The 18,992-nt window shown below is 53.3% G+C and overlaps 1 protein-coding gene across 7 annotated transcripts in view; it reads right to left on the bottom strand.

The window, feature by feature from the left end:
* The window catches only part of AGAP1 (ArfGAP with GTPase domain, ankyrin repeat and PH domain 1), a 418,249-nt gene extending 400,663 nt beyond the window's left edge, over nucleotides 1-17,586 (bottom strand). For 4 of the 7 annotated variants that reach the window (XM_080670321.1, XM_080670313.1, XM_080670322.1 and 1 more), the window contains exon 1: nucleotides 17,307-17,585. In XM_080670321.1, the coding sequence (XP_080526447.1) occupies nucleotides 17,307-17,469 (163 nt within the window). In that variant the 5' untranslated portion in view covers nucleotides 17,470-17,585. Of the gene's footprint in view, nucleotides 1-17,306 lie in introns of all 7 variants that reach the window. The other 3 variants (XM_080670319.1, XM_080670320.1, XM_080670312.1) reach the window with 1 other exon arrangement.
* Nucleotides 17,587-18,992: the final 1,406 nt, after the last annotated feature.

Below are 18,992 nucleotides of genomic sequence, written 5' to 3'. Positions count from 1 at the left end.
CCATTCAGCAGTGAGAGAACACGAAGGATATGGATGAACCTCAAAACGAGCACACAGACTAAATGAAGCCACACAGAGAAGGGCCTGTCACCCTGTGACTCGGTTTCTGTTAAATTCTCTGCAGTGGCAGAGCAGATCGGGCAGGAGGGCTGGTCGCGAGGCCGGAGACGTTGGGAGATGGATATGCTCGGCGTCTTGACCGCCGCTTCACAGGTGTACACCTCGGCCAAAACTCATTAAATTGTAGACTTCCAATCTGTGTGCTTTCCCTCACCTAACTCATGACTCGGTAAAGGTGTAGAATAAAACAAAACGAGTGCAGAAAGAGCAGTGCAGCTATAAAATTCACCAACAACCCTGACGGTAGTGCCAGCCACAGACCTATCGCAGGAGGGTCACGCGGCTCCCGGTGAGTCCTGCCTACGCAGGGGAGGACTGCTCCGGTGGGACCTCGCAGGTAGCAGTGCTGCACACCACGTACACTGTTCGATGCCAGGTTGGAAACGGGGGCACAGCCGGCACCTATGCTTCCCAGCCTCCCAGGTACGAGGCCTCATTGCCCCTCACTAACCTGGAGACAGCAAGGTGCTGTGGTCAGCTCCCCGCACAGGTGCGGAAGCATGGCCAACCCACACCTTGAAGGTAGATGGCCCCCCAGTCGGAATGCTGTGGGCAGAGCACTGGCCAGGAATCAGGGAACCTCCGTCCTGACAAAGTACAAGATCATGCCCTTCTCTTCATCCCTGGTGGCCCTTTCTGAAAAGGGTGGTGCCATCGAACCCGCCCGATCCACCCAGGTGATGCGCACCCCACACCCCCCAGCAGTGTCGGGCTGGCCTGGACTCTGCCACTCAGCTCAGCCACCTGGCTCTGGGTGACATCAGGGGAATCACTTTCACTACCAGGGCATCCATCTCTCCCCATTGTGGTGATTATAGCTCAGAGGAAGTCACTTCTGTGTGTACGAGCTAAACATTAACTGCTTGCTAGCATCTCCATTATTAAAATGTCACATGATTGGTGTGGCTTATATTTAAGTATCAACCAGCCTGGATTAAAGGTGTTGCAGATTTTCGGGAAAGGCTGTTTGGAAAGTCTCCCCGCTCCCAAACACGAGCCTGCCATTGTGTCTCCTCCTCAGACCACCAGAACCGCTGGTTAGTGTCCCTGGACCGCCAACCTGAGCCACGGAGCAGGAGGAAGCCAGCAGCTGCTCTGTGCTTTCTAAACTCAGAGTAAAAGACAGGGAATGTGGCTTCAAATCTCACACTGGAACCTACAGTGGGTGCAGACCACAGAGACTTCCCCAGCCCCTCTGCAGACCTGGGCGATCAGAGATGTTGCCTTCCTGCTTCATTAAAGCATCATAGGCGGGGGGGCGGGGGGACCAGACTCCTGCCAGCATGCCCCACCCGCATGCACCGCCTCGTGCCGGCCTCTCCCCAACCGTCCTCACAGCGCCTGGCATTTGTAAGTAGCTGCTTATGTCCTCTCTTCCTAAAAAGGAATTCGTAACTAAAATCGGAGACAGACCACTGCAAGGAGGAGGGCGCACAGCTCCTCGCCCGTCAGCACGGAGCACTGGGCCTGGCATACAGGAGCCCAGTGACTGGCCATCTTCCGACCATAGGACGGATTCCAAACAGCTGCTTCACTGAGCCTTTTGAGGTACAGACGCTCAGCATAAAAACTACCACATGTGATTGCAAATAATCCCCAATTAAAGAGCTGGAAGATGTGAAGAGAGAATCAGCCCCTAGGAGTCGGCCCAGCGCGAGTGTCCTGGCTGCCTGGAGGCTTTCAGGAGAGAGCATCAGAAAGGCTGCTCCAGCCCCAGCTGGTTTGGCTTAGTGGATAGAGCATCAGCCGAAGGGTCCCAGGTTGGATTTCGGTCAAGGACACATGCCTGGGTTGCAGGCTCGATCCCCAGTAGGAGGCGTGCAGGATTCTCATCATTGATGTTTCTGTCTCTCCCTCTCCCTTCCTCTCTGAAATCAATAAAAATATATTGAAAGAAGAAAGGAGGGAGGGAGGGAGGGGCGGGGTGGGGGAAGGAGGGAGGGAGGGAGAGAAAGAAAGGCTGCTCCAGTGCCCTTCACACTTGGGGGAAAAGGCTGGAACCTCGCTGAGACTGTGGTGCATGCAGAGAAAAGAGCAAGAAAACAGCCCCCACTGAGCTCCCTGGTCAGTTAGGTGGCTGGGGTCGCTGTCTAAGCGGCTGTCCATTCAGCCCCCTGGCCCCCGCTCATCTCCCCATGTTTTCGGGGAATAAAGAAGATCACTTTGGATTAGGGTGGAGGAAAGCAGGAGTAAAGGCCGGGCTTCCCACGGTGGCTTCCAGTCTGGGTGGCCCTGCTCATGTGGATGCAGCTTATGACAGACAGCTCCCAACCAAGAATGTTCTCAGAGACACCACGTTTCAAACCAAGAGAGAAATTCTTGGTCAAATAAACTCACGTTTCTGATCAAATGTCCTCTTTTTCTGTCCAGAAAGCCCCCAAAAGGCACTATCACAATCATCACAGTTTAAGTCGTGTGTGTGTGTGTGTGTGTGTGTGTGTGTGTGTGTGTGTGTAAATGTTGGAACCCAAGCTTTAAAAGCCCTGCATCTGAATCTAACAGCAGTTATGTAACAAGAGCCAAGGTAACAGTAACCATGGGAAATGGATCTTTCCAACACAAGTCTCCAGGAAAGTTCACTGCAATTAGCAGTGCACGGTACCTTCCTACAGAATCCTCAGGCAGGGCTTGTAAAAACCAGCATGTGCCTGCAGCAGGTTGGAGAATTCTGCCCTCTAGCACTATGGGCCAAGATGGTCCACGCATGTCTCCATCCTCATCCCATTCACAAGCCAAGTCCAGGCCTCTGCTCTAGGGACACGACAGAGGAGTCTGCCTGCTCCTGCTCTCTGGGGAAGTGGAGGGAGGGGGGGGGGCATATGCATGCACACAGGTTATTATAAATGGCATTAAGGTTCTGAGAGGGGGAGGGGAAGAGAGGGAGGGAGGGAAGGAAGGAGGCAAGGAAGGAGAGGTGTGGCAGGAAGGGATGGGGGAGGGAAGGAAGAAGGGAGGGAGGGAGAGAACGAGAGGGGGGGAGAGGGAGAGAGAGAGATGACCAGGGAGTCCAGCTAGTGGTGGTGGACAAAGCATACATCTCTGATCTAAGATAAAACTCAGAAACAAGAGGCCTTTAACACATGGAGACAGTCAAGCCATAAGGAGAACCGTGGTTGCCTACTGTTGAAATTATCCTCAGAAATGGACAGGCAAGCCATCTGAAAACCCCTTCCACCTTGACAATGCATGCATGAGGTTAGAGCAGTCTTTATAAACTAACCTGTTGGAGTGAAAGCATCTTTGTCTCATCAGCAGGGGGCAGGTTCAAAAGTTAAGCTTTCTCCACTCTGGGGAGGGGGTGGTAATGGTGAGAAAGTGAGAGTGTGGGGGAAAGGGAAGGACCCTCAGAGCCTCCAAGCTTTTAGAAACTCAACCTCTAGTTGCACTTAAAGAGGTGACAAGTGAAATATATTTTGACATAAATTCCCCTCACCTAAAAGCTTGCTTGGAGTTTGAAGAGATGATCATGACAAAATGGAAATTAAAAGCCAGGTTCTAGCAGGAGATTTGAGACCCAATGGCTCATTCAAATGGAAATCTGGGGTGGAAGCCATGAGCCAAGCCCACTTGAAGTCCAGGAGAAAGCTGAGAGCCGACTGTCTAGCATAACCTGGCATGTCCTGGAGACGCCCCGTGACATGCGGACAGCAGCAGAGCGCTGTGGTGAAGACTTCGAGAGACGATGCTGAGAAGGAATCTGCTGACTCAGTCCCCCCAAAAGGCCCTATGGACAGGGGCCAGTTCTGGGCAGGATGTGGGGAGAGTGGCAGGGGGTCGGGTGAGGAGGAGGCAGGAGACTACCAGCCCACTGTGAGGTCATCGCTGGCACAAGCAACCCAGAAAATTCGGAAGTGAATTTTCTATTTAGGCCCAGTCTGGGAAACAGGAATATGGGCCTAATCAGGTTCTGTAATTAACATTGTAATTAACACTGCAGAGATAGGAATCGCACTATTATTCAGCTCCCAGTTCACCCTGGAGATAACTCCGATTCTGGAAGCTCCTCCCTAACACTGAACTAGACTTCCAGGATCTGCCTTAACACCTCCCATCAGACCTCCACTTGTACAGACTCCTTAATCACCCCTACCTCATTACTACCTGCTGGTGACAGTGACAATGACATGCCATCCCCAGGGTTACACAGTTCCACGTACTGTCTCTCCCTATGTCTGGCAAGAGGACATTGCAGGGACACAGGTTCCTCCAGAAGACCCTGCACACTCAGATGTTATAAGGAGGCTTTCAACATGTGTGCACGTTATAGGAGGCACACGGTGCTGGACCGTCCACAGACTACATGGATTACACACGCACACAATATGTTTCCTCCCTGTTTTTGGATGTTACTCTACTGAGTGGAATTTCACTCTGTTGGTTGGGAAATGAGAACTGCAGGTGAAACAATTCAACACACAACCCTGGGGCAATCTGGCCTCTTCTGACCAAAACCTCTCCTCACCCTCCCTGCCCCACCTACACCAGACCAGGTCAGTTCAGGGACCCAGGAGCGATAGATGGGGTAGTGGCAGTCACTTCCGAGACAGGAGGAACCTTGAAATAAAGGTTTAACCCCGGGGATTCCAGCCTCTGAAACTGAGGCCCAAGCGGTCACATGCATTTCCCAAGGGTTCCACAGCATGTCACTGAGGCAAGAGCCTGTCCTGGATTCCCCAGGCTAGGGAGCCTGTCCCCCACAGGCCACATAGTCACCAAGGCTGTGATCTTCCATGACATCATTCTGCTTCGAGGCAGCGAGCATGGTTAACATGTTCCAACGAGGAAATGTCAGTCCCATGTCAATACATCAGCTACTCCCAAAACCCAAGTTCTGGGACACAGAGGACTTTGGGCCACCCTATTCCCAAAACCACCGAGGCCCAAAGAGGGGCTGCCCTCCCAAAACACACACACACACACACACACACACACACACACACACACACACACGGCCGTAGAATTCTACTTAGAGTTTCCCTTTTCGTCCAAGTTCGAACTGTATCAAGATTAACACAACAGAAAGCTGTCCTTCTTTCCCAAGCGCACGCTAACCCCACATCCCCTGCAGGATGAGACACCTCACATTCGGTCCATACTTAATGAGCACCCTGCCCGCGCTGGGCCAGCATGGCACCTGGAGTCTGAGCCACAAGACTGGCGGGCACTGTTTCCAGAAATCCTTTCGATTCCAAGACAAAACCAGATCAGCTTCGGAGAACTGTGCATTCCACAGAAATGCTGGCTAAATAACCTGCTGGGTCGACAGGGAGATTTCACAAGTGGAGAATCAAGGTGATGCGTATGTAAGAGTTCACTCTAAATGTTCTTTCAACTCTTCTCTGGCCTTGAAAACTTAATCACAAAATGTTGAGAAAAAGAGACCCTCCTTGAGTTGTAACCAAATTTCATCTCTTTTCATAGCAAAATGTCTCCTCCCAGACCCTGTGGCACATCCCTTTACCTGGGCGGACCCACAGGGATCCGAATCCTCAGGTGGGGAGGGCTTCATTGACGCTCTTACTGTGCACGCCCCACTCAACACAACCACCCCAATGTCTCCATTGGTGGATGGAGGACAGCTGGTCTCCCCAGCAGACTGAGTGCCTCTGATCTCCAGGCAGGCGCTCTGCAAATCAAAAAATCTGAGTGTGCCACTTCACCCTGTTCCATCACAAGTAGGAGCTGGGATTCTAGAAAAAACACAGGCTCCCTCCTCGAAGTGTGGAACTCTGAACCGCTGTCAGGAAAAGCAGCACCGGCATAAAGTCCGGACCAGCTCCCGTTCGGCAAAGCTCAAAGGCTCCAGAGAGAAGCACAAACCCGCTGCCCATGACCTGAGCGCCCCTCTCAGACTGTCCAGGTGAGCTGGGTGCTCAGGAAAAGTGGGGTGGGGGCTTTGGGAGTTTGGGGGGGGGGCTCTGGATTTAGACTGTGGGCAGAAAAAAAAAAAAAATATATATATATATATAAAATTGTTTTATTCCCCAGCATAAGATGACCAGAAAGACAAATACAGGCTAAGATACCTGGGTGAAAGTGAAATTATCTTAGTGGAAACTGGCTTTTTGGTGTGAACACAGTGGGGTTTCTTTGGGGAGAGATGAGTTTTCCAAGGCCTCCTGCAGAGGCAAGATCAATGACCCCCCAAATGTCATCAGCTTCCTGTCTTCTCAAACAGGGCTTCCTCCCAGCAGCACAGCCTCCACTCTCCTAGCCCCCCACCTGACCCCTCCCCCCCACCCCGTGCACCTGCCCTGCCCCTGCACGGCATATGGCCTGTTCACCACTGTGACCCAGCACCTGGCTCTACCAGCTAAACCCATGGAGTGAAAAATGCCCACACCTGCCAGACAGGTAACAAGGCTACAGATTTAGATACAGATATGCAGATATGGAAGATACATCAATCAAGCATCTGTGGCATGTACTCTTGTGTTGTTCTCGAAAAGGCACAGTTAGCCAGGAGACTGCCTGGCTAGACAAGCAGGACCTCAGGGCCCAGGGTCTGTGAGCTGCAACTTAGTCATATATACCCCCACCCCCGCTCCCACTCTGGGACTGATTCAGCTCCTGGAGCGAGACACACACTAGACAACTCCCGAAATGGATGTAAACCTCAGACACCCGTTAAAGCATCTGCAGAGGAGAGACTGCAGTACGCTCCCGATTCCTGCCTCAGCCTGTGTAACATACGGGCTCCTGAACCTACACATCCAAGCTCATCCCACAGGGGCAAGGCCCTCCTCTACAAATCCTGGGTCTCTTCCCTGTGTGGCTGAGCACCTCCCTGCCACCCAAATCCTGGGGCATCTAGAAATCCCCCTCTAAAGTGCCCCCACTCCCTGTGTGTTTCCAGGCTCAAACCTCAGTCCCGACCCCTGCTTCCCTCCACCCTGAAACTCACAGGCAACCTCAGGGCTAACCTCTGTGTACACCTTTTGGGACCCATCTCTGCTTCCCCACTCCCTTGCCCAGGCCCCCACCTTCCCTTACATGAGCTTTGGTTTGAACCCAGCCTGCCACTCCCACTCCCACAGCCCCCACCACATTCCTACCCTGCATGGCAATCACTGCAAGTCCCAGTGCACCCCTCCCCAAACGGAAATCCATAATCAATAGTTTCCTGCTGCCCAGAAAGGCTCTCCCAGCCTGCTCTCTGGGGCTCACAAGGCTCTTCTCCCTCATTCTGCCCCTCCCCATCCCGAGTTCTCTGCAGTCTGGATGCCCCACTCCCATTCCACAAGAGCCTGGAAAGCCCTCCCCTGCCTGATTCCTACCCATTTCATTCTGTTACTCCATCCCCTCCCGGCCCTCCCTCTCCCAGGCTGCCTGGTTATCTATATGCTGTGGCCTCCAGGGCTCTGGCAGAAGGGCTCAGCTTCCACACATCTGCCTATCCTGCCAGATTCAAACACTGTGCTTTGCCCGGTGTAGGTGCTTGATAACATCTTGCCCATTGATTCTCCCTTAGCCACTTCCCATACTAAACAAAGTGAAGATAAACATGGCCCTCCCACTCCCATCCCTCAAAATAAATATTTGCATTTGTAAAGCAACTGGAGTAGTTCACACAGGCGCACACCCCTGGATCTGTGTTCATCTGTGTCCTGGGGTTCTTATAAAAGCTCCCAGATTTGGCCTCAGTGGTGAGAGTAGCCTTGGGGAAGAGAGTGGGGGGGGGGGGGGAGGCGGTAATGGCAGTTCCCAGGATGTGCAGGAACAAAGAAAATAGCCCCTTGAGAATAGCAGAGTTGGCAACACTTAGCTTTTCTTTTTTTTCTTTCGTGTTTTTGCATAATTGCTACAAACAACATAAACCGAATAGTGCTAGCATGTACATATTAAGACCACAGAACAGTTCAAGCTAAAAGTAGCAAATGAGTTTCCTTTCAAATATCAGCACAGATCCAAAGGGTACTAAAGCCCAGGACCGCTGTGGTGAGATGGACTCCGGAGGCCTGGGCTCAGCCAGAAAGAGGACCCCAGCTGAGTGCAGAGGTCTGCGACAGGGAGTCACAGTGGAATGGTACCCTCCACATTTTAAAGGGAAGTGCTTCCCAGCTCCACGTAGGGAGCTGTAACTATTCAACTAACAAGGAAATAGAAGTCTGTAGTCAATCGAAAATTTTAAAACCTAACATCTAAGACAGTGCCAGAAATGCATTAGCCACCTAAATATTTGCTTATTAACGATAGAAATCCAAGGAAGGAGACAGCAGCTGAACCATATCCTGAATGTCACACGCTGGATCTTGAACAGCAATGAAAGGTCCCCCCTCCAGACTGGGGCCGCCCGCCGGAAGGTGAGGTTTTAGGATGGCTGTGTCCAGCTGGGGAGACCCCAGCACTCTGCTCCCAGCAGACACAGACAGGAACGGGACATGGGGGCACCAAAAGGCACACACGAGAATACACACAGTCACACTATTCATACCAGCCCAAAATAGGCAACTACCCACGCGCCCATCAACAGTAGAACAGATCCATCAACAAAAGCCACAGTCTCTGCGACACACCATGGGGCTGGGTCTCCCTGGCTGGCCACCTCTGGTTCTTGACCTGGATGCTGGGTACACACAGGGGACAGTCGGTAGAAACTTCCTCGCCTTCTTTATTTAAGTTATATGTCAACGAAGGGTCCAAAACAATGAGGAGGACTGAAGTGGATCTCAATCCGCCAATCCCAAATTCCAAATAAGAATACGTGGGAAATCAGACTCAGGCTTGGTTGTCGGGGCTAAAACTGAAACAGTGCTTTTGTTTGGTTTTTGTTTATTTGTTTGTTTGAAAAAAAACAGGTTGGCCAGCCTGTGCTAGCAGGACATGTCAGAACACAAGGAGACTGAATCACTGCCCACAGCAGCACCCCAGATCTCTGAAAACAACCAAGGGGGACAGGCAGACTTCCGGATGCTCCCCTCACAGAAGAGGACAGGTGGAAACATGAACAGCTGAACGCCAGTGCCATCAGCTCTCCCCAATCCATTTCTACTGCATTACACAAGCTTCTTACCTTACCTGGAACACCACACCTTGCCAAAGACCCCCATCGGCCCCACACGGAGCCCATGGAAGAAGTAAAGACTCAGAAAACGAAGGTGGGTCTTATTGTAGGCATTCATTTAAAAAAAAAATTCTAATTCCTTCAAGTATCCTCAACACAGTTAGTATGTCTGTATCAACTAAAACTCATGGAACCAAAACTAAATTCACTCCCTAAAGACACTGTTCTCCCCTCAAGACCGTTATCTGAGGATTCGGTAATAGTAGCTTCTGCAAGGCACTTCCTAAGCTGGAAATCAGCATGGTTCTATTTGCTAGAGCCTCTTCCATGTTGACATTTCTAAGACCAAACATAAATCGTTGGTGAACATAGCTGGGAATTAGTTGGAATTCTTCTCCCAGAACCATGAAAAGTGTTTCCCACCATTTAAAAAAAAAAAAAAAAAGGCAGCTTCTAACCATGAAGCTAATGACAACCAGACGGCATGAGCGATTTTAAAGATCAGACAGTTGCTTGTGTAGAAACACTGTACAAATACTCCAACACTGCAGCCCAAAAAAGACCATCGCCACCGCGCAGGGAAAAGTGTGAAATGTGTGGATGAGCCCCGGCTTAAACACCACCGCCAGTCTGTTCCCAGGCGCAGGGCGGCACCTGTTCAGGCCGGCGGCGAGTTCCTATGACCAGTGGAAGAAACAGTATCGGAGTGATGACAGCCCCCCTTGGGCCCTGGTCCCCACCCTCCAGCCTATATTTAGTCTGCTCTTTATGGAAAATCTCCCGACCTCAAACACAGACAAGCTATTAGGCTGGTTATTCAAAGGGTCCATTAACAACCTCTTCTGGCGGGGATGGTGTTTGCCCTCCTTCCCTCTCCTTCCCCACCCCGCAGCCCGCAGACCTAACCAAGACCCCTTTTGGCCCTGGTCAAGTTGTGAGTGAGGAACGCAGGGAGGTGGGGGGACTGGACCCAAACTACAGGGCAAGCCCTGCCCCTGGACGGGTCATCGGTGTGTCTGGGGAAAGTCATTCCACACAGAGCCCTGTGTGCAGGCGGGCTCCCCACACATAAAACGGGCGCCACAAATCCCGGGCCCTTCGGAGCTCCCGGAAGGCTGGGCTCACAGAGCACACAAGGCCTCGCACTCACGCCCGTACAAAAATAACAGATGCTACAGAGATTAGAGACAGACATCTGTAGACTGCATTTTGCTCCTCGGAGAAAGGTACTTAACAAAGGCAAGGAATTGTGTAGCTAAGCACCGGATCAGAACCCCAAACCCTGGGTTTTAAAAATAACTAAGCCTGATCCGCTCTGCCAAACTCAATCACTTAAGAGAAAGACTCACAGGATCTGGTGCACTCGCAAGGGGTCGGGGGTGGGGACATGGGTTTGTTTGAATGTTAAGAAATGCAAGACAAGACCAAATCAGTAGTTAAAACAAGCCAGAGCCAGACTGACACACTATAAACACCTGCAGGGGACACAGGAAAAAAGAAGGATGCAAAATAAGGGATTTGGGTCTTAACAAAATAAAAGTCTTGGTTTGGACAAAAAAAAACAGAGGTGGGAGGAACAGGGCCGCAGGTTTTGTTTTGCAGGTCCCTGCAGCTGCTGTCACTGCTCCTCCTCCTGACTCACTTCCTTCAGGCTCCCCCAGCAGCCCTGTTTCGATGCTAATAACACATCGCTCCCCCTTGTCACAGAAATGCTCCTTCAGCTCTGAAACAGCAGCAACAAAATGCATGGTCTGCTTTGCAAGGGAATTCTGAACAACCCCTGTGGGAGTAGGCAGGAGAGGACACTACAAATCCACAATCTCTAAAGACCAGACGGAAAAGCCACGGACCCACAGACCGGGACTTAGAAGGAAATGGGACAAGAGCTGGTCCCCTACCGGATTCCCTTGACAATGTCCATCCCCTCCTGGGGCGCTCAGCATTGAGGAAGAAGAGTGGACACAGACTTGAAGCCCCTGGGACCTGGGTTGAAATACCTCTTCCACTCATCCAAGCTGTGTGATCCCTGGGTTAGGGCCTCCCTTGTAACCTGCAGGGAGGGAGAGAGGAAGGCCGCCTGGGAGTGAGTGCTGGAGAGCTGGCCCAGAGATGCCCGGTTCCCTGGGACTCCTACCAGCACAGCAATGCCTCTCCAAGTGCGTCCGGGGCCAGCAGCACCAGCATCCTCGGAAATCTGGCTAGCGCAGCACATTCTCAGCCACTCTGGACCTACAGAACTAGAAACTCTGGGGAGGGGGCAGCAATCTGTTTCCCCAAGACCTCCGTGTAATTTGACTGCACGCTCAACTTTGAGGTGCATGGCTCTCAGTATTTCACTAAAGATACCGCATTAGGTCGGTCGCCTGGCCTGTCCCTCATTTGCCCCTAAGGACGAAACTGGTCCTACGTCTAAAACTCACACCAGCATAAAGAAACACCAACCTTTTGCACAAGCTGCCAGGATTCAGCAAGCAGATCTTTTTCTTACCCTTCGTACACTAAAGAAAAGTCTCCTTTTCACCCAAGCTACCCACCAGATCCCAAAGGTGCGCAGCCCTAACATCTGTGCTCCAAGATGTTTCAAATGCCCTCACTCTGGCCACTGGACAAACACTGTTTATACTAACAATGAGGAGCAGAAGGACCCAAACTCCAGAGAAAATGTTATCTCCTCTGGCAAGTCACCCAGTCAACCAACAATTCCTAAGCAGCTTCCAAGGGCAAAACACAACACAGCGAGTCACTGAGGAGATAAAAAATGAACACAGCCCTGACCAGTTTGGCTCAGTGGATAGCACATCGGCCTGCAGACTGAAAGGCCCCAGGTTCGATTCCAGTCAAGGGCATGTACCTTGGCTGCAGGCACATCCCCAGTAGGAGGTGTGCAGGAGGCAGCTGATCGATGTTTCTCTCTCATCCATGTTTCTAACTCTCTATCCCTCTCCCTTCCTCTCTGTAAAATATCAGTAAAATATAAAAATAAATAAATAAATTCTGAAAAATGAACACAACTGACTTCTGCCCTCAAAGAGCTCCCAGTCCTTCGGGCTGGAGCAGTGTGAGGACATAAGCCAACGGGAGCTGACGGGCCGGGCCTTCGTTGTGACAGGGAGAGGGGGAACGGACGCTGACATCACGCTGGAGGGGACACCTGGACGTGAAGGGGTCGGTCACTGTCCTTAGGCATGCGATTTAATCTGGAAGCGACGAACAGCCAAGTGAGAATTATTTTTAAGGAGAAAACTGTGACATTTATGTCAACAATTAAAAGGCCCAAACCTGCGCCATTTGATTAAACTTGAAAAATTACAAATACACTCCATAGTGGCCAAGAACAAATTATGCTCATCCATGGCGGGAAGATGTTTGTTCCCTAATGCACACACCTGCTACAGACACGTGAAATACATCTCTATGGGAGAACAAACTCTATGGGAGAACAAACTCCTACCCAAGTGTTGCCGTGGTAGCAACTTTGCAGAGAACATGATACTTCTGGTTATTTGCAACATTCTCAAACCCTCTCCAACACAGGACACACGCCTGGGTGGCCTGCACACAGGACTTCCGGGAGCTGTGAGCAGCCCGGAGCTCCATTTCTATCTCACACGGAGCTGAAGAGCCAGCGCAGTCCACTCCATCTCTCGGGCAAGTCTGCTACACTGTCTGGGCCTCAGAGGTGCCATCCATGTCACAAAATTGCCCAGGATGAAATGACATCATGCAGGTTAAGCACTTAGCATTCTGCTGAGCACAGATGCTGAACAAAGGAGCTGTTTCATGGGATTAGGGGGAACCCCGCCCCACCTTCCCCCGGCCCAGCCCTGGGATCCCGTGTGCAATTGCCCTCACCAGGCGTCCAGGCAGAGGTCTCCCACCAAGGACCAGGCCATCAATGACCTCTCTGGCCCCCTCCAACAAAGCCACACAAAGCATTGGCGGGGCCAGAGGGAGACTTGGTCCCTGCTGATCTGCCGCCTGGAAAGCTGGTTGGGGGTCCAAGCAGGGCCCTGGCTGAATGAGCTGGCCAGGTTATCAGGCATCGCAGTTCTGCTGCTGGCAAGCTGAATTACAATGTGCAATTGCAAACAGAGACTTTATCCCGAAAAGAACAAGCTTTCTTTAACAAGAAAGGCAGTTGACTCATTTACCTCAACCCCATCAACCCCAGTCGGGCTTTTTAAAGAAGAACCAGAAGGGGAGACCTAGCCAAGCTGCTCACACTGGAGGCAGGCCACTCCAGGCGCTTTTCTGGGCACGGAGAGTACCCAAGCTGCAGGGTTAACATTTCACAGCATGCCACACCCCTGTGGGACACCCCAGAAATCTGATCAGGTCAATCTGAAAACCATCAGCAATGCTCCTCTAACTCCAGAGAACTGGGAGCGGGGAGGGAGACACAGATCTCTCAAAGTCTGAAATAAAGATATGGAAAAAACAAAACACAACAGTTTGGGGGCAGGGGGCAAGGTATGTTTTAAAACAAGATGGATAACAAATCCCATTCCCCGTGCCTGCACACAGAGTCACAGACCCACTTGTATCGGGAATCCTCGTGAGCTCTTGCAACTACCATACATACAATTCAGTCCATCTGATTAGAGATTTTCCAATCCAGGCCCACTAGAATCACTTTGAAATGAGCTTTAGCCAAAACATCCTTCCCTTTGACAAGGCCACTCCCCATTCCAACAGCAAAATTTCCCGAGGCTGCCAGAGAAAGAGAAATTTCAAAGAAATCGTGGCACAGCCAAATGTTAGAACAGCAAGCCAACATGAGAAATCACATGTTCAAAACTTTTCTTACCACTGAAACGTACTCACGTTATGCTAATCAGGGAACTTGGTAAGTGTGACTCCAATGTTGCGTGTGTGCACACAGGCGGGGAAAGCCTCGCTGGACAGCCTCTAACAGGCAGGTGTCTCCCTTTGGTGGGACAAGCTATTTTAAACTATGTGCTATGATACACATGTACATTCCTGAGTGGAAAAGATGTACGTTTTGCCGCTGTAGCATCCCGCAAGGCTCGCAGACAGAGGCAGACCTGCCTGAGTGTGGGAAGTTCCCAGTGATGCTCCGTCCGGTGCACGGCAGTGACCCCCCAGAGCTCCTCCACAGGCATTTGCAGTCTCCGGACCCCACAGCACTGCTCTCAGTCTCTGCTCGAGTGGGCAACCCACACCCTACACCACTGCACAAAACTGCTGTGCACAGTTCTCTTCTCATACCAAAAAAAAAGAAAGTTGTCCTGCCACAATTGAGTAAACTTCTCAATTTCTAGAACATCAAGGATACAGACATAAATCACAGCCAAATCTAACAACTGGCAGAGGGTGGGAGGACATTTCATTACAACACAGGAACTCACATTTCCTTAGAAGGGCCGTGTGAGGTGCTTCGGGAGGCTGCTGATCCCGGCTCTCTATTCAGATAGCCCTCTGGTTCACACCACACTTTGAATGACCCCACTCGAATGTTCAGGAGGTCACTCTATCTCCCTGAACCTCCATCTTCTACAAACTGACAAAAACAAAGCTTGCCCACTTTCTCCCGGACACCGTGAGATCACGCGTACAAGAGGATTTTCGATAAAGTTCTATACACATGAAGGTGATATTGCTGATAATAATGAAAAGCATATTTGAACGATTCTGAAGCCTTAATAAATGAACAACAGCTCTGACACAATACAGACATTCCTTTTCTGACAGAAAAATACCACCACCGTCAGAGCCCCAAGCAGGACTCGTTCACTGATTCTGAGTCTCATTAAAAATGACAAGGATTCAGCCAAGAAGGGAACTCAAGTCTCACATCATAAAGGCAGACATTAAGCTACCAAAAACCATCATCCAGGAACCACACAGTGTTTTCTTAAAAAAAGAAAAACAAAACCACATCCTCTTTCTAGAAAGCCCAATCAATAGCTTTGCTGGAAGTGCCCGAGACCCCACTTCTCCTCCCCCCCACCCCCCCCCCACCCCCCGTCCCTGGAGCTGGGCTTCAAGAATGGTGAATGAAAATGAGGTGTCATGAATCACCCTAGGCTGGAGGGCTCTGCACAGCCAGGAGGTACTGGCAGCCAGGTGCGCTCAGGGCTTGGCACTGACTTTCAAAGTGTTTCATCAGACTCTGGTGGATGCCCGAGAGAGCTGCAGGGAGACAGCGACACAGGCACACAGGCACACAGGCACACAGGCACACAGGCACAGTGCCCCCTCACTTGACAGCAACAGAACAGAGCTCGGGCTCCAGAGGAGCACTACTGCCCCACCACCTGACCATCGGCATCCTGGGCAGGTCCCAAGGCCACCCTCAGCCCCTGCCTCTCAAGGAATCTGTAAGCATCTCAAATTGCCAACAGAGTGGCCAGGGGCACTGAGAGCCAGGCCCCACAGAAGACTGGACCACTGCTCAGATTCTCTAGGGCAGTGGTCAGCAAACCACGGCTCGCGAGCCACGTGCGGCTCTTTGGCCCCTTGAGTGTGGCTCTTCCACAAAATACCACGTGCGGGCGCGCACGTACAGTGCGATTGAAACTTCGTGGCCCATGCGCAGAAGTCGGTTTTCAGCTCTCAAAAGAAATTTCAATTGTTATACTGTTGATATTTGGCTCTGTTGACTAATGAGTTTGCCGACTACTGCTCTAGGGCAGTGGTTCTCAACCTGTGGGTCACTAGCAGGATCGTCTTACCATCGGAAAACACAGATATTTACATTACGATTCATAACAGTAGCAAAATTACAGTTATGAAGTAGCAACGAAAATAATTTTATGGTTGGGGGTCACCACAACATGAGGAACTGTATTAAAGGGTCGCGGCATTGGAAAGGTTGAGAACCACTGCTCTAGGGCAGTAGTCGGCAAACTGCGGCTCACGAGCTGCAGCGGTTTACCACTCTGTTGACTAATGAGTTTGCCGGCCACTGCTCTAGGGGAATTAGCAAGCCCTCTAAGGATACGCCCAGCCAATCTGCAGCCTGGCCCAGCCACTGTTCAAGTCCCGGGGGCTGCCAAATACCAAGAAGATCAGCACCACAATATTCACCTCTCCACCTAAGTGGCCAAGTGTCAAAACAAGACAATCTGGGGTTAGTGGTGCAAACTGCATGGTGCCAAAGCAAAGCCCTCCTATGGCCCATGCCTGCTCCCTTGAAGATGGAGAGGAGGTGGTGGGTGACGGCCTGCAGCCAGGCTCTCAGACACATTCCTGCAGGGCCTCCCTCAACAGCGTCCCTACTGGCCTTGCATCAGGACAGTTCTGTATTGTGGACACTGGCCCACAGGGATGAAAGGGGAAAGGCTGCTGGCTGATTGACTGTGGCTGGGATATAACCCCACATTCCACATTTACATCCCAACTGGTCTCCCGGGCGAATCCTGGTAGGACCAAATGAATAATGGAGACAATCCAGAAGCCAAGTAGCAGAGTAATAAGAGCCACCAGTCATCCAAAGAGAACACGAGGCCAGGAGAGGCCCCATTGCCTCACCGTTCCTGCAGGGTCACAGCCTTGCCTGACTTGCAGTAAGGGTGGCTGGCTTCCAGGAATGTGAACGTGAGACCCTGAGGCTGAGGAACCCCCTATCCTCCTGGTAAGGACCTTCTCATTCGGCCCAGGACTTTGACAGAAAACACTCTTTGGAGGCACAGGGACAGGTGGACGGGACACAACGCTGCCTGCAACGGAGCTGACTCTGCAAGAGCTCCGCTCATCTGCCTCCACGGTACCCCTGAATGAAGCAAAGACTCGCTGGCAGAGCCTCACGCCCCACAGCAGCACTTCTCAAAACACATCTTCAACGTCCAGCAGGACGCTGGGCCCTGATCTGGTAACCTGTCACGGTCCCGGTGGCGCCAATCCCTCCAGCTACCCCTAGGCATCAGCTGGGCCAGTCGGGTCACTCGGGCGACCCAGGACACAACCACGTCCAGCCACTTCCTCACAGGAGAGACTCTACTACCCATCCTCCCTGGCAGAGCTCGGCCCTCGGCCTCCCCTGGGCTCTCGCCCGGCCTGCAGGGTAAGAAGCACTGCAGTGCTCACTTGGCCGGGCAGCCGCGTGCCACGGCCCGGCGCGTGTGTACATATACTCAAGCACACACACATGCGCGCACGCCGCGCCGGTGGAGCCCGCTCCCCCGCGCTTTCCAGAAGCCCCGCGACAGCCAGCCCTCACCTTCGATAGCGATGACATGCTCCCGGATCTGGTTCTGCAGCACTGGTTCCTCCACGCGCTCCAGCAGCTCATAGATGGAGTAAATGTTGGGATGGACCGACTCGAAGCGCTGGATCTCGGCCCGGATGGCAGCCGAGTTGGCCAGCTGCTGCTGGTAGTTCATGGTGCAGGCGCCCCGCCCGGAGCCGCGCGCCCCCCGCCGCCGCCGCCCCGCGCCCCGGGGCCCGCGGGCCGCCGAGCCCGGGGCGCCGCAGCCCCCGGGGAGCCGGGCCCGCCGGCGGCGGGCGGAGGAGGCGCGAGAAGAAAGGAGCGGGCGGAGCAGGCGCGGGGCCGGCCCGCGGACTCAGTTCATGGCCGGGACGTGCGGCCGGCGAACGAGCGGGCCACGGCGCCCAGGTCAGCGGGCCCCCATGGAGCGCTCCGCGGCGGGCGCGGCCGGCCCGGAGGAGGCTCGCTCCGGCGCCTTCCTGTGCCGCAGCCGCTTCCACCTCTAGACACTGCCCCGCCGAGCAGCCATTAAAGCCAGGCAGCCGCTGCGCTCCGAGTGCCGCGGCCGAGGGCCGGCCCCCGGGCAGCGGCCCCGCCGATGGGAGCGCCGCGCGGCGGCGTGGGTCTGCGCGCTGTGTGCTGCGCCACCCGGCGCGCCGGAGCCCCCGCGCTCAGCCCTCTGTGCGCCGCTCGCCGAGTCGGGACCGAGCCGCAAGCGCCGTACCAGCCGCGAAGCCAGCTCCCAGTGCCGCCAGCCGCCTGCCCGGCCAGCCCCCTCCCTGGCACGCAGCGCTCCAGCCCACGTCGGCCCCGCCTCCGCCCCGCCCGCCAGCGCGCTCGCCGCCCTCCGGCCGCTGCTGCCGCATCCACTGCGTCCTCAAGCGGCGCTTCCCAGCGCGCCGGATCCCGGGGAATTGCGCCAGGCTCCGCCCCGCGCCAGTCTCTGGGCTTCCTGGGACTTGTAGTCCTCGCCGCGTCGGCGCCCCGCGGGGACCACGGAGAGGGGGCGTGAGGCCATCTAGGTCCGGTGCGCAGCTGGGCCCGGGGACCGAGGGCGCTGGACCTTTCAGCCCGCCGACCTCCGGCGCAGCCCAGCTCTCGCCCAGCCCTCTCTGCGGGCCCCGACTTGCTCCGCGGTTCCCCGCGCCTCGGGACCCGGGAGGCACTGCGCGACCCCGCCCCCCGCTTTTTTGTTTCCAAGCGGCAATTGCGAGCAGCCTCTGCGACTCGCCACTCGCCAGTGTATCCCAATGGCAGTTTGTTGTCCTGGCCCCCCCACCCCCATTTTTTTTTAACTTTTGGCCTGCTTTCCCGAAGTGACGTGCGTGCTCCCTCGGGGTCCTACGTGTTCACACTCCAGGAGTGAACCGAAGTTCAGACAAGGATGAGAGCTAGGTGTCATGAAATGCTACGGAGGCTTCCTAGGCATCCTTTTTCTTAAAAAAAAAAAAAAAAAATATATATATATATATATATATATATATATATATATATATGACACAGATCTCAAGCTGCAGCCTCTTCAGCGCTGCCTTCTGCTCCGAGTGGGTCCCCACCCCGTTCCCAGCATAGCTCAGCCCCGGGGACCCCGCGGAGCTGGACCACACTGCAGCAGCTGCCCCAGCGCGCAGAGGACTCGCCCACGGGTTTGAGGCAAATGAGACCTTGGTAGATGTGCCTAGTATGTGCGGACCAGCC

The sequence above is a fragment of the Plecotus auritus genome (genome assembly GCF_963455305.1).
Source record: "Plecotus auritus genome assembly, chromosome: 5".
NCBI classification, from domain to species: domain Eukaryota; kingdom Metazoa; phylum Chordata; class Mammalia; order Chiroptera; family Vespertilionidae; genus Plecotus; species Plecotus auritus.
Note: the sequence above shows the minus strand (reverse complement) of the source record. Positions and strands in the feature narration are given on the sequence as shown.